The sequence below is a fragment of the Oncorhynchus nerka genome, linkage group LG2 (assembly GCF_034236695.1).
Source record: "Oncorhynchus nerka isolate Pitt River linkage group LG2, Oner_Uvic_2.0, whole genome shotgun sequence".
NCBI classification, from domain to species: Eukaryota; Metazoa; Chordata; class Actinopteri; order Salmoniformes; family Salmonidae; genus Oncorhynchus; species Oncorhynchus nerka.
The window spans coordinates 52,352,803-52,368,813 of NC_088397.1; the positions used below are offsets into that span (position 1 = coordinate 52,352,803).

A 16,011-nucleotide genomic window follows, 5' to 3' on the forward strand; every position below is an offset into this window, starting at 1 on the left:
AGAGGAAATGACGTTAGCTGTGAGGCGTGAGGAGCGGCCTCCTCCGTGACCAGTGTGACAAAAAGAGGGTCCTTTCAGACACAACTGGCTGCACTCCAAACCCAGGAGGGGGTCTGGCAAAGGCTCATGGGAAACCGTGATGAAAACAATACTCATTTCAGCAACAGTTGTTATTTTGCTCACGTCAACAGGAAATCCGTTCAGAACACATATGTTAACCACAAAGACGTACAACAGCTTGTTAGTGGATAATCAATACTCAAGAGTCAAATTCCAAGGTAAGCAAACAGTTACCAGTGGCCAGAGACAAGTGGCCAGAGACATTATTTATTTTTTAAGTATGCTAGAAAGGAGTGGTTATTGAGATCACACATTTATAAAGAAAAGTAAGAGTTGTGTACTTACTATAACCCATACCCTGAACAAAGTACTTGAAGGCCTCTGCCAGTTTCCCAGGCTATTGAGGAGACGACAGTAAGTTAGTCATCAATGTAAATAAAAAAATGACATAAAAAACACACACAAGGATATAATAACAGCATTTCAGAAGTGCAAACCTCACCTGCACAACCTGAGGCAAGCCTCCACAATCAGCCATCTACAGAGAGAGAGAACCTTTGAGTCACTACACATGCAATAGCTTAGCATCAAATTTGTATGCATGACACACACAGGATGTCCTGCTTCACCTCACCTTAAACAGTGTAGTCTTCGTTGGATTTAACCTGGAATTGCACTCCACCTGAAACAAGGTTAAAGAGTGTTAGTGGACAAAACTTAATCACATAAAGGAACTGATTTTCAACATTTAGTTCCATCATCCTACTATATATACACACAAGCATGTAGAAGCGAACGATCCATAGTCAGAAGCTAAACAACAACCACCTTTAACTAACTCACCACTGCCTCCACTGCAGGAGATGTGTCTCCAACCACCAACAGAGAAGGGCACCTGGAGGGGAAGAGAGTAGTTTCCATAAGCACTGTGAGTTACAACAGGTCCGCTTGAGCATACTGCTGAAAACACGTCAGTTCAAACTTTCAAACTCACGTCAGTGTGTTCACTGTCTCCTCATTCAGACCAATGACTGGCCTCTCGATTTCCAGATCCCGACGACTGTCATTGAAAAAAAAGAGAAAAAAAAGTTAAAGCCACACTTAGTAAGTCAGTAGTAAAGTCAGCGAGTACCTTGGGCAGGAGTGGATCCCTGCCCCATCTCCACTCCTGCCTAGCGTACCCGTTGTAGGAGGCACAGAAGAGGGCCAGGTTGTCCTGATTGATGTCCTGGGCGATGTGAAGGCGGTAGGTCTGGATCAGCTCTTGGTTGTCTGTTAGCTCATCCTAGAGGAACACACAAGGCATCAGCATGGCTATGTGTGTGGATGGTATCATGACGTCATCTTCGATCACTTTTATATAAAAATGTTTCAAACCAGGTTAGTTTTTTGAATATTATCAAAGGTGAACGGAACTCAAAGATGGGCAGATGCCAACCCATCATACTCACAGTGCTGAAGTGGTGAGCCATCACTGTGTCCACGATGTTACTGGTCCATCCAGAGAGCTGAAGAGAAAAAAAACAGGACAAGGTCTAAGTAATACATAGCTAGGACTGTGGCAGTCAAGACATTTTGTCAGACGGTTATTGTCATGCAAAAAAGTCTGCCGGTCTCACGGTAATTAACCGCTCATTAACATAAACATTTAGCATGTACTACCTGTACTACCTGTTCACCCACGACTGCATGGCTCCAACACCATCATTACGTTTTCTTAATGACACAACAGTGGTAGGCCTGATCACCGACAATGATGAGACAGCTTATAGGGAGGAGGTCAGAGACCTGGCAGTGTGGTGCCAGGACAACAACTTCTCACTCAATGTGAGTAAAACAAAGGAGCTGATTGTGGACTACAGGAAAAGGCGGACCGAATAGGCATTAACATCGACGGGGCTGTAGTGGAGCGGGTCGAGTTTCAAGTTCCTTTGTGTCCACATCACCAACAAACTATCATGGTCCAAACATACCAAGACAGTTGTGAAGAGGGCACAATAACACCTTTCCCCCCTCAGGAGACTGAAAAGATTTGGCATGTGTCCCCTGATCCTCAAAATGTTCTACAGCTGCACCATTGAGAGCATCCTGGCCGGTTGCATCACTGCCTGGTATGGCAACTGCTCAGCATCTGACCGTAAGGCACTACAGAGGGTAGTGCGTACAGCCAAGTACATCACTGGGGCCAAGCTTCCTGACATCCGGGACCTATATACTAGGCGGTGTCAAAAAATTGTTAAAGATGACGGCAAGTGTGGGACCAAAAGGCTCCTTAACAGCTTCTACCCCCAAGCCATATGACTGCTGAACAATTAATAAAATTAACCCCCATTTGTTTTTTACACTGCTGCTACTCGCTGTTTGTTATCTATGCATACTCACTTCACCCCTACCTACATGTACAAATTACCTCGACTAACCTGTACTCCCGCACATTGACTCGGTACCGGTACCCCCTGTATATAGCCTCGTTATTGTTATTGCGTTACTTTTAATAATTTTTAACTTTAGTTTATTTGGTAAATATTTTCTTAACTCTTTCTTGAACTGCACTGTTGGTTAAGGGCTTGTAAGTAAGCATTTCACGGTAATGTAACGTCGTTCTTCGTTTGTAGAAAGAGAGTCGGACCGAAATGCAGCGTGTAGGTTACTCATGACTTTAATGAAAGAATATAGCGATACATGAAATAACTGAATGAATACAAAACAACAAACGGAACGTGAATTCTAATTACAGCCTATCTGGTGAACACTCCACAGAGACAGGGACAATCACCCACGAAATACAACGCGAACTCAGGCTACCTAAATACGGTTCCCAATCCGAGACAACGAGAAGCACTCTTAATTGAGAACCGCCTCAGGCAGCCCAGCCTAACAACACCCCTACTCAACCGCAATCCCAATAATACAAAACCCCAATACGAAATACAACACATAAACCCATGTCACACCCTGGCCTGACCAACTATATAACTAAAACACAAAACACTATGACCAAGGCGTGACAGGTAAGGTATACCTGTTGTATTTGGCGCAGGTGACAACTAAAGTTTGATTTGATTTAACTTTGTTACTGTACCCAAGAAAGCAAAGGTAGCACTCACTTGTCATCATGAAGTGCTTTCAGAGGCTAGTTAAGGATCATATCAGCTCTACCTTACCTGACACCCTAGAGCCACTTCAAATTGCATACTGCCCCAATAGACCCAGAGACAATGCAATCGCCATCGCACTGCACATTGGCCTATTCCATCTGTACAAGAGGAATACCAATGTAAGAATGCTGTTCATTGAATACAGCTCAGCCTTCAACACCATAGTACCCTCCAAGCTCATCATTAAGCTTGAGGCCCTGGGTCTCAACCCCGCCCTGTGCAATTGGGTCCTGGACTTTCTGACGGGCCGCCCCCAGATGATGAAGGTAGGAAAAAACATCTCCACTTCGCTGATCCTCAACACTGGGGCCCCACAAGGGTGCGTGCTCAACCCCCTCCTGTACTCCAGGTTCACCCATGAGTGCGAGGCAACGCAGGCCTCCAACTCAATCAAAAGTTTGCAGTTGACACAACAGTAGTAGGCCTGATTACCAACAATGACGAGGCAGCCTACAGTGATGAGGTGAGGGCCCTGGCGACGTGGTCCCAGGAAAATAACCTCTCCATCAATGTCAACAAAATGAAGCACGCTCCTATCCACATCGATGGGACAGCAGTGGAGAAGGTGAAAAGCTTCAAGTTCCTCGGCATACACATTTTCTGGGGCGGCAGGGTAGCCTAGTGGTTAGAGCATTGGACTAGTAACCGGAAGGTTGCAAGGCAGTTAACCCACTGTTCCTAAGCAGTCATTGAAAATAAGAATTTGTTCTTAAGACTTGCCTGGTTAAATAAAGGTAAAAAATAAAAAATAAATACAAATGACTGACAATCTGAAATGGTCCACCCAGACAAACAGTGTGGTGAAGAAGGCGCAACAGCGCCTCTTCAACCTCAGTAGGATGAAGAAATTTGGCTTGCCCCCTAAGACCCTCACAGACTTTTACAGATGCACAATTGAGAGCATCCTGTCAGGCTGTGCCCCGCAACCACAGGGCTCTCCAGAGGGTGGTGCAGTCTGCACAACGCACCACCGGGGGCAAACTATCTGCCCTCCAGGATACCTTCAGCACCCGATGTCACAGGAAGGCCAAAAAGATCATCAAGGACAACAACCACCCGAGCCACTGCCTGTTCACCCCACTACCATCCAGAAGGCAAAGTCAGTACAGGTGCATCAAAGCTGGGAGAGAGAGACTGGAAAACAGCTTCTATCTCAAGGCCATCAGACTGTTAAATAGCCATCACTAGCTGGCTACCACCCGGTTACTGAACTCTGCACCTTAGAGGCTGCTGCTCCATATACGTAGACATGGAATCACTGGTTACTTTAATAATGGAACACTAGTCACTTTAATAATTTTTACATACTGTTTTACTAATTTCATATGTATATACTGTATTCTATTCTACTGTATTTTAGTCAATGCCACTCCGACATTGCTCCTCCTAATATTTAAACATTTCTTAATTTCATTCTTTTACTTTAGATTTGTGTGTATTGTTGTGCATTTTTAGATACTACTGCACTGTTAGAGCTAGGAATACAAGCATTTTGCTCCACCCTGCTAAATATGTGTATTTGATTTGAGTTGATGCCAAATCATATATTTGTATGATTTTATAGTAAGAAGTATATAATTTAACTTAATAGAAAGGATATTTTTCCCATTCTAGACCGAAGTTGCTTTGTTGAGCGCAAAAGTGATCATTTGAAACAGGCCCTATATGCTAGATTTAGAGCTATGTGGCAACTTTAGTTGTGAATGATACAAACCTTAGAATGTATTAGAAATCAAATCATGTATGGGGTGTATGATGCGACTATAGGCCATTGATGATTTGAGAAAGCTTGCTCTCTGTTCCTTGCCTCAGGCTGCACAGCTGTTCTCCCATCAAGTGATCATATTTTCACCCATCAAAAAATCTGTATGCACTCGAATAGCGAATGAAGGCCGTGCGCTTTCCCGGAGGTCTGTTTTCAATGATTCCGGATAGGCTACTTCTATTTTATAGCGGAGCTGTGCTTAATATGAGCAGCTGAGAAACAAATACACTTATTTCACTCGACGCATCAACTACTGTTTGAGAAGAATGCTCTCACTGCGCGACAGGTGATATTCCGCCTAAACTCTGAATGCCATGGGCTCTCCAACCCTGTTCCTGCACCTACCTAATTTCGGAAACCAAGTGAAATCTTTTATGGAAAATCAACAATAACATGTTTTCGCAACGAAACATATTTCACCCAATTAATTATTTTAAAAAAAAATCCCTATTACTAGGCTATTCAAAATCAAATACAAATTCACTATAATTGTAGACTAACAAATCAACGAACCAACAGGATCGACTAGGGCTATACGTTCTCTCCCAGACGAGTGTATAGACATTTTGGAGCATAGCATAAGGTAACCAGTCCATCCAGTATGAATAATAATACAGTCTACACTCAAAGGCGATTACTCAAATTTGTTTAATTTTGGAGTAGAGGCTAGAGCATTTATGTTTTTCAACCTTGGGTAATATGTGATACGCTATGTATTGTATAATGGCACAATCATCATTTTTATTACGTTTATTTATTTTTTCAGGCTTGGGCTCATTAGCCTATGAGTATGCATAAGCTTTACTATTTGAAGGAATCGCCTTAGAAAGCACTGTCAATTTAGTTGCATAAGGCTTTGAAACAACATCCACAACAACCATGTTTTCCACTTAGTTTCAACCTGCCGTTGAACTTCTTTCTTCAAATTGATCAGTAAGTTAAGTTTTAAAAGCATGATACTGTTTTGATGATAAGTGGCTGATGTGATTTTCAACCTGATGGTCGTTAGCGAGTTGGGTACTACCAAAACATGTCAAGAGTGCATAAAAGGAGATTATCTCGAGAGAACTGGGGGGCTCTCGAGTGGCACTGCGGTCTAAGGCACTGCATCTCAGTGCTAGAAGCGTCACTAAAGACCCTGGTTCGATCCCGGGCTGTATCACAACTGGCTCTGGAGTCCCAGCTCGGGAGTCCCATCGGGTGGCGCACAATTGGCCCAGCGTCGTCCGGGTTAGGGGAGGGTTTGGCCGGGGTAGGCAGTCATTGTAAAATAATAATTTATTCTTAACTGACTTGCCTAGTTAAATAAAGGTTAAATGAATGTATATATATTTTTTTTAAACGGTCACATGGAATTTTACTGTCGTCATGACTCATGACTGCCGGTGTGACGGTAATATGGTCACTTCTAGGAGATCAAATGATCTATGTCTTGGTCTGTAAATACGGGTGATTGGTTTGAGGACTACTGACCTTGGAGGCAGCCCAGTCGATCCATCCCTCGGCACACGGATCCACGTTGATCAGAACCAGGCCCTCTACCAGAGTAGGGTTGTTCAGCTGCAGGCGAGAGGAACAACATATCAGCCCCCCAACACGAGGTGAAGCAGCATAGCATCATTCCATTCTTCATACTTAGTATAGTAAGAAAGGAATGAAGATGATGATGAACATCTCAGGGAGATGTGGTGATTGGCGTTGAAATGCATTCAGAATGCTACAAACATGTCATTTTCAAGAAAGGCCAGATGTATCAACAGAGGCGGCTGAGATGCTAGTTACCCAAAACTACATGTTAACATCAAATGCAACAACAGTTGTTACCAATCTAGCTACCTTGTTTCCATTTCACTCCAACCCCTAATTGGTGGAATTTGAAAATAAATGTTGAGCAGACCCCCAGAGAAACATCAAACACTGTGATTCCTAAATCCTCCAGACAATATATATATATATTACTCACTCACTCACTCACTCACTCACTCACTCACTCACTCACTCACTCACTCACTCACTCACTCACTCACTCACTCACTCACTCACTCAATCAGAGAATGCAGCAGAGCTAAAATAAGCCTTGGCATTGAGCGCAGAAAGAAAAAGAACACAAGAGAGATGGCGAGTGAATAGCAAGGTGATTCACCCCCCCTCAGAATGGCACGGTTTATAATAGACAAGAGGACTGGTGAAACGCTGCTGTGTGAGTTGGGTGTTCAGACTGTAGAGGAAGCTGTAATAGTCCACACAGAGATGAACTGAGAGAGACAGATGATTTTGGGAAAAAGAGAATAGACATTGGATGAGAGAGCTGTTGTCAAGTGTTAGGTAGACTTACTGCAAACCGGGATAGGATGTAGGCTCCTGCTCCCACGCCAATCCCAATCACACTGTTCACCCTGTGGACATCAGGAAATACATCACACTCAGCAACACCAACTTCCACTGGTTTATCCATCACAACCTGAACAAGCCAAGTGATCAATGTCCATGTCACTCACTTGAGCTGAGTCATAACCGAGGGCAACATCTCAGACAGTTCGTCCATGGTCGGGTACTGGTACCCGGTGGGGAAGGGTGCTGCCGCCTCCTGCTGTCCGGGGGCGTCCACGTGGACCACAGCAAAGTGCTGCGTGATCTCTTGCATGTCCTCAAAGTTAAACAGCGTGTTGAAGCATGACTTATCTGCACAGAGAGGGGACCAAAAGGATAGTAATGCAAACCCATTCATTAGATATGAAGAATTAGAAACTGGGTGGTTCGAGCCCTGAATGCTGATTGGCTGATAGCCGTGGTACATCAGACCATATACCATGGGTACGACAAAACATTTACATCTTTAATTACGTTGGTAACCAGTTTATAATAGCAATAAGGCACCTCTGGGGTTTGTGATATTTGCCAATATACCACAGCTAAGGGCTGTGTTCAGGCATTCCCTGATGCGTCATGCCTAAGAACAGCTCTTAGCCGTGGTATATTGGCCATATACCACGCCCCCACGTGCCTTATTGCTTAAGTAAACCTAGAAATAAGATACACAAGAATGGCACAAACCTATCATACATGAAACACAAATCCATGGCATAAACTTACAAGTAATACTTATAGAAGATATGTTACATGTTTATAAACACACTGTCTTAGATAATAGTATTACGGTTAATCTGCACACTCACGATTGAGGCCGATGTCATGGTAGGTGAGGATTACTGGCCGGTTGCCCTTGGGAACGCCCCTCATGGTCACATGGAGCACGCCATGCTGAGTCTCAATATCATGCTCCTGCAGCCAATCAGAGAGGAAAACAGACAGGTCAAGGCGTTGGTAGACAGATCTGAACACTACGGAGGTAGTGAGGGAGCCACCGACATAGGGAGGGGCCAGACCGACATATGCCCAATTCCAAACGGACTCCTAGGCCCTTGAGGTCGAGGACATTTTCACCGTATTGTTTTTTTCTTATCTAATCTTTTTCAATCTACACCAAGTGCCCCAGGGTCTGTGTAGGGGGATCTGGAGTGGGTTGGATGTGGACATTTATGGATTCATATCCTAATTACAGCTTACTACATCATTCCTCAGATATGAGAATGACATAAAAAGACAAACAAATTGACAATCCAATACTGAGTGAGTCCTTATGATTGAATGCATACAGACTATACAGCTTCCTGTCTCCTTTCCAGAGCCCTCCAATGGGACAAGGAGGAGCAGAGTGTGCGCACTGGGCAGAGGATCAGATGGTTCTCTTGGAGATTTTAAAAATGCACTCCACCCCAAAGTATTACTGTGCAAAAATCCAGAGTCATCGCCTCCATTGAAAGCTGCCACTGAAGGGAGGACTAGCCCTCTTTATTCAAATTCAGACTCAAACTGCCTTCATTTTTCTCCATGCCTCTCTCTGCACTAAATAGCTTCCTTTCTTAACAAGAGACTGAACCCTAAAATTACACAGAGACATCTATAAAATGCTGAATGATTTTTTTTAGGATTCCAAGTCTGTGCATTAAGGTTTTCAGTGTAACCGAGTCAGATAATAATCTGGTTGACCAGGGCAAATTAGGCCCAAAAATATGACAGTAATAAACTGCCATCTTTCTGAGCTTCATCACATATCATGACTTGAAACAGGAAGTGATGCAATACACCAAGGAAATAACAGCGTTATTCCCTGGTGTGCCTCCACACTTTCTAAAGACCGATCCTGTACCTCTCTAAATTCGTGACAGCAGTATCTGCTGACGTCACACACCATACAAGGACGGCATGACTTGGGACTGGGTATCTGAGCATGTTAGTGTATGAGTGTGAGCGAGTGTGTATAGGAGCATGAGGTCGTGGTGGTCACAGAGCTTGCCTAGTCTCAAGGCGCACTGGTCATGCAATAATTAAGAGAGAGCGAAAGGAGCCTCCTCTGCTCAGAGGCAGGGCTGGGAACACTGCAGCAGGAACCATTTGAACATTTAAGAAATGAGAATGGTGGAATTCAAAGTTCCTCTGGAGGAAGTGAAGGTTCAACCTACCGGTCAAGGACAGGGCAGCGGTATCCCTGTCTAAGATCTCAACCAAACATGCCAGCCATTTTCAATGCTTTAAAATTCACTATAGTCAGATTAAGACTTCATGTAAATGCACGGAGGCAGGTACATGCATTAATCAACAGCCAGGCGCCCAGAGTGGAGACAAAGACAAACACAGAACAGAAACATGGCGACACATGCAACAGAGATCAGTGGAAAAGGCTTTTCCTCAGGTTACTGTCTTTAGTATTATATACTGTCCATATCAAAGTATTATGAAAAAGAAGAGGACCCTTTAAACCGCTCTGCATTCAAAGAACGTATTTAAAGCTCACAGAAATGACACGATGGTCAAAGGATGAAGGCAGCACGATCTGTTGTTATTAACAATGAAACACTCCCTTCTGTGTTGCTGCACGACCTGTTGTTATTAACAATGAAACACTCCCTTCTGTGTTGCTGCACGACCCGTTGTTATTAACAATGAAACACTCCCTTCTGTGTTGCTGCACGACCCGTTGTTATTAACAATGAAACACTCCCTTCTGTGTTGCTGCACGACCCGTTGTTATTAACAATGAAACACTCCCTTCTGTGTTGCTGCACTCCCTTCTGTGTTGCTGCACCCCGTTGTTATTAACAATGAAACACTCCCTTCTGTGTTGCTGCACGACCCGTTGTTATTAACAATGAAACACTCCCTTCTGTGTTGCTGCACGACCCGTTGTTATTAACAATGAAACACTCCCTTCTGTGTTGCTGCACGACCCGTTGTTATTAACAATGAAACACTCCCTTCTGTGTTGCTGCACGACCCGTTGTTATTAACAATGAAACACTCCCTTCTGTGTTGCTGCACGACCCGTTGTTATTAACAATGAAACACTCCCTTCTGTGTTGCTGCACGACCCGTTGTTATTAACAATGAAACACTCCCTTCTGTGTTGCTGCACGATTAACCACTCCCTTCTGTTTGCTGCACGACCCGTATTAACAATGAAACACTCCCTTCTGTGTTGCTGCACGACCCGTTGTTATTAACAATGAAACACTCCCTTCTGTGTTGCTGCACGACCCGTTGTTATTAACAATGAAACACTCCCTTCTGTGTTGCTGCACGACCCGTTGTTATTAACAATGAAACACTCCCTTCTGTGTTGCTGCACGACCCGTTGTTATTAACAATGAAACACTCCCTTCTGTGTTGCTGCACGACCCGTTGTTATTAACAATGAAACACTCCCTTCTGTGTTGCTGCACGACCTGTTGTTATTAACAATGAAACACTCCCTTCTGTGTTGCTGCAAAAGGAGAGTGTTTCAGGTTGAGAGAAGGACAGCAACAAGGACACCGTGAGTGGGATAAAAGCGATTGTTCAAATAAATGGAGCACAAATACACACACACACACAATCTGAGGCTGCTGATGGAGTGAGAAGAAGAAGAGGCAGAATGATAGAACAGAAGAGAGAAGATAAGTTGAGCATGAAAGAGCGATTAAAGATCGATAAAAGGGTGAGAGGAGACCCAATGATGAAAAACAAACACAAGGGAGTGGCTTTCTTGGCATAGAGGAAGAAAATGGTTTATCATAAACACCATGATCTGAACAAGGCCCCAGATCCAGTCATCTAGCTTAGAGCCTTGTCTTTGGGTTGTATTGATGTAGGAGTAAGCCATGCATGCGGTCTGTTTTCCTTCATCTTTCTCTCTTTACACACACGCGCACACGCACACACACCGCAGTTGAGCCTCAGACGCAAACAGAACTGGGGCGGGGCTGCTGGCCTGAAGAGGGAGGGGGAAGAGGAGTGAGCACTGCAATGGCTGCACCCCTTTTATCCTTTACCAAAGTGAAACTATGCTTCTTTAATGGGGGTTTAGACAAAATTCATAGAATGTGGAGGAGAATGTTAATGTGGGGTTTGGATTTGTGTATCGTCAAAGACGGCTGATAATGATCTATAACAAATGGAGGGCTAAGGACATAGAGGTGCCCTGCAGAGACACCCAGAGGAATCTGCCAAAGATGGAAACAAAGTCACACAGAGAAGGAAAAGAGAGAACAAGGAGAGGATAGAGAGGGTGAGGAAGGAGGAGAGGATAGAGAGGGTGAGGGAGGAGAGGATAGAGAGGGTGAGGGAGGAGGAGGAGAGGATAGAGAGGGTGAGGGAGGAGGAGGAGACGATAGAGAGGGTGAGGGAGGAGGAGGAGACGATAGAGAGGGTGAGGGAGGAGAGGATACACACACACACCTGTCTATATGTCTTGGGGCTGAATTTTTTTTTTTGCCGTTAAAAAGTCCTCGTGTGATATCTTTCAGACTTCAACAAATATGTCGTTGTTATGTGGGTGAAAGATCAGTTCCTGGTCCCTGTCAGACTGTTGCAGTTCACACACATGGATCACAAGGCCTGTCTAGCTGGTCTCGGTCACCACTGATATGTACAGAGAAAACAGCTATTTTCTCTTCACGATCTGGCAAACACAGACACAGAAATGCAGTACATCCAGAGACGTGCACACACAGACAGGTACATACGCATACCCTCCCGCCTATCCTCCCGCCTACCATGCTGTATGCTGAGACTCCTGAACACTTATACACATGCATATTTCATGCCATCACATTAAAATGTACCAACACACAAGAACACATTCATAAGTCTATGTTGACAACACACACACACACAAACACGCACTTCCCCGCAAACAAATACACACACAGTCTCAACAGTAAGTGCACGCAAACAAGACAAATCTAGTGTTCTCCTGCAGACAAACGTCCACCCACGCAAATGCCTCTCTGCACACTGAAACAGTGTCTCAGCTGCTTAGCCGTCTGTCTGGGGAGGCAGTTAAGCAGACAGGCAGGTGTGCTGCCAACCAGCCAGGGAGTCCTGCCCGGTCCAGCCCCTCCCAGAGAGCCAGGGGCTCAGCACCCTGAATCTAAACCCAGCGAGGTGTGTCAGTTAGACGCACTCACCACTGCATTCCCAGAGCATGCGATCTGGTCCAGGTCCAGAATGGCTGACATGTTTCCCACGCAGGAGAGGACTGTGTGCTGCTAGGAGGGAGGGAGAGAGGGAGGCAGCGCAGGGTGGAGAGAGAGAGAGCAAGAGAGAGAGAGAGAAAGAGAGGAGATAGAGACTCGCTGCACAAGTTGAACCAGCAAGAGGGAAGGGAGAGAGCGAAAGACAGACAAAGACAAAAAGGAGTGAGAGAAAGAGTGAATATTTTGAAAGAGAGGGATGGAAAAGATGCAGAGGGACAGAGAGGAGGGAAGAGAGAGGAAAAGAGAGTGGGAGAAGGAGAGAGTGAGATTGCAGTTTGTGCTTGGTAAGCACAGCGCGTCTGTGCGGCCAAGGCTTTGTCCCGGTAATTCTAATTGGATTTCAGCAGGTCAGGTGGGTAGAAAGGGGTTGGGCTAGAGAACAGAGGAAAGGGGGCGGGGGATGGATGGGGAGTGGAGAGGGTGCTGGGGTGGAGACATGCAGCACTCTGACGTCACAGAGAGAGATAGAGGGGTGCTGAAAAAGGGAAGGGATGCTGACATTGACTACTGACCCCTTCCTTCCAGTGTATTCTGCATCAGCTCAGCAGCTGCGCTCTAAAGTCACTGTCTGATCCTGCTGAATTATCAGAGCATCACCTTGAGATGTCAGTTTATGGGCTGGAATTGGATTAAACACTACACCTGTCATCAATGAGCAACCAGGTTAATACATGATGACGAAATCCATTCTTCTTGTCGCAGAGTGTCAGACTAGACAGTGAGGGAAGAAGGTCTGCATTGAATATCAATATGAGCTCAGTCTTCCAATGTACCAATATGGTTTTGTAACAGCAGATTTTCCAGTAACTAAGACATTCAGTATATTGATTTTATTCACTAACGACCCTGCAATCATTCGACCTGCTGTGACCCCAAGGTAATCCAATGCACATTCACTGTGATGGGCTGCAAATGAGCACCTTGTGTCTAAGAGAGATTAACAAAATGGCTGTTACACTGTAATAACAATCCACGCTGCTCTATATCACTACTGTGTGTGTGAACTGTATGTATTTACTTATTGAGCTTGATAACCTGTTGATTTGTCATGTTCTCTTCTCTATTACCTGCAGGAAGCAGCTGGCCCGGTGGGCGGAGTTTCCACCAGGGGACCAATGGAACGTACATAGAATGTGTCGAGTGGGCGGAGCAGCACACTCACTTGTGTGTTCTATTGGTCCTACAGTGTGAACTCCACCTACCTACAGGGAGCGCCAGGCGAGCTGGGTGGAACGCACTACCTCGCGTCTCTACATGAATGATTCCCACTACTGCCCCACAGGGGGGTGCCACATACATACATACATACATACATACATATATACTGTACAAACACACGTTGACCGGTCTAATGGTGATGATGATGATGATGCATGCATCATCATGCGTGCATCTCTGGAATACATTACCCCTCTAGGATATCAATATCTGCTCTCTCATGCACACAGGCACACAGCAGCGATGCACACGTCTTTTTTACTGATAAACACCACCATTTTTATTCAGGCATACATTTCTTACTACGGTGTCTGCTTTTGTCCAATTCCACAGTGTTTTAGAATGCAATCACGGAGACTCGGCGCGACTGTTTTGAAGTCTCTCAGGCACCACAGTGAGAGTGACAGTCATACTGCCACCTCTCCCTCCCTGTGAGTCATACAGACACTGTCGTCTCAGCACCAACCACCCCCTCCCAGGAGACAGACAGATGGTCGGACGCTCAGAGGAGAAAGTAGAGGACAGGGATAGTCACAGAGGACACTGATTTATTTCGTTGGCACTGTTTTCACCACAACTACATTTACCAACATCTGAATTCCATTTTAATATAAGCCTTTAAAAATATATATAACATAGGCAAGCCTTCTGTATTGTACATGCAGGGTTGGGGAGTAACTAATCATAAATAAAAACGGTAACTGTAATCCATTACCAGCTAGAATATTGTAATCAGATTACAGATACCTTTGAAAAACTAGATGATTATTGAGGATTACTTTTAAATTCAGAAGGGTTGTTTACGAAAACAAAATCTTGGACACTTCTCTGTTTTCTCAAAGACATTCAAATCAGCATTGAAAAAAAGGCGCAAGTTTAAAGTTTGTTCCACCTGAGCGAGTCTGACCACAAGTCAGTGACCACTATGCTGGCACACCAAATGTGTTTGATGGATCGAGGGAAAAGAGCAGGAATAGGCTTTTGTAGGCTACTGTCCAAGCTATGTCTTCCAATGGGGCGACTGCTGTCGGGATCCAAAGATGATCCAACTTGAATAAACGCTTGGAGGTCAGGATGACAGCAGTGGTGTGGTCCACGGTGATATGGATAAAGAGAGAAAAGTGGGGCTTTTATTGCTCAATCTAATTAATCTGGGTAAAAAAAATCAATAATCCATAGGCCTAATGGACACATGCTCAGACTCGCACACTTTTGATTGACTTAAAGGGGCAATCTGTAGTTGCTACAATCCATTTTGGGATTTATAAATGTATATCCATTGATTCTTGAAGAATGTAATTTATGCCTCATGAGCTTAGTTCAACTGTCACACTCCATGAGATCCTAAAATATAAACTTGATTTTTCTCCTATGTTTGTAAACATTGTAAATGTAAACAAACGCTGTTTAGCCTCATAACATGGTTAAAATAATCATGTTGATATCATGGATGGTCAGTCCTTCCATCCATAGCTCTGTCTATTAATCTGAGAGTGGTTACATTTTTCCAGGCCCATCCCTCAGCTTTTTACCAAAACAGAGGCGTGGCAACCGTTTTGTTTTTGTTTCATCTGTGGATTTGCCCTTTAAACAGCTGCATATTATCAATATATCACAGTGTCATCAACAAAAATATTTAAAAAATAGGCCTATAGCAAATGCAGCATATGGCATTCATTTTTCACATGTAAATAGCCCTTTTCAGTAGTGCTCAAAGCATGCCATTCCATGAGCGCAGCATTTATTTTATACTCCAATCAATGAGCCCAATCAGTCCTCCATGACAACAAAATCATAAACAACAGAGTAGGGCTGGCTAATAAACCCTTAAATTTGGTGTTATGCTCAGGAAAAAATGTTGGTTAATCTATACTCCCATATTTCCAAGTCCTATTCTTGAAGATCAAGGGGTATAACATTTATTGGAATGACTGGAATTCTGATATATCTTGACAATAAAAACCAGTCTAATTGAATCGTATTATTATATGTAGTAGAATGTGATAGGTTAGAAAAAGGTCTACATAACCAACCCATAAAGTCAAATTTAACATCCATATATGGCCAGCTATGTAAACCTTAACATTGATTTATCCTGCAATAGATGTTGTTCAATTGGTATAATATATATTTTTGTCTTCTTCTAATGCTTCTTAAGGGGAAAGTCATCTAAAAGTAACTGCATGTAATCGGATTATGTTACTGAGTTTGGGTAATCCCAAAATAACTGATTACA

The 16,011-nt window shown here is 44.0% G+C and overlaps 1 protein-coding gene across 3 annotated transcripts in view; it reads right to left on the reverse strand.

Moving 5' to 3' along the window:
* The window catches only part of LOC115137601 (protein NDRG3-like), a 64,042-nt gene that overhangs the window by 3,495 nt on the left and 44,536 nt on the right, over positions 1 to 16,011 (reverse strand). For 2 of the 3 annotated variants that reach the window (XM_029673922.2, XM_029673928.2), the window contains exons 4-14: positions 8,160 to 8,265; positions 7,482 to 7,665; positions 7,319 to 7,379; positions 6,457 to 6,543; positions 1,512 to 1,568; positions 1,242 to 1,345; positions 1,055 to 1,120; positions 904 to 955; positions 695 to 742; positions 563 to 598; positions 406 to 457 (exon numbers count right to left, since the gene is read on the reverse strand). In XM_029673922.2, coding sequence (XP_029529782.1) covers positions 406 to 457; positions 563 to 598; positions 695 to 742; positions 904 to 955; positions 1,055 to 1,120; positions 1,242 to 1,345; positions 1,512 to 1,568; positions 6,457 to 6,543; positions 7,319 to 7,379; positions 7,482 to 7,665; positions 8,160 to 8,265 — 853 coding nt within the window. Of the gene's footprint in view, positions 1 to 405; positions 458 to 562; positions 599 to 694; positions 743 to 903; positions 956 to 1,054; positions 1,121 to 1,241; positions 1,346 to 1,511; positions 1,569 to 6,456; positions 6,544 to 7,318; positions 7,380 to 7,481; positions 7,666 to 8,159; positions 8,266 to 12,488; positions 12,856 to 16,011 lie in introns of those variants that run through there. The other variant, XM_029673934.2, reaches the window with a different exon arrangement.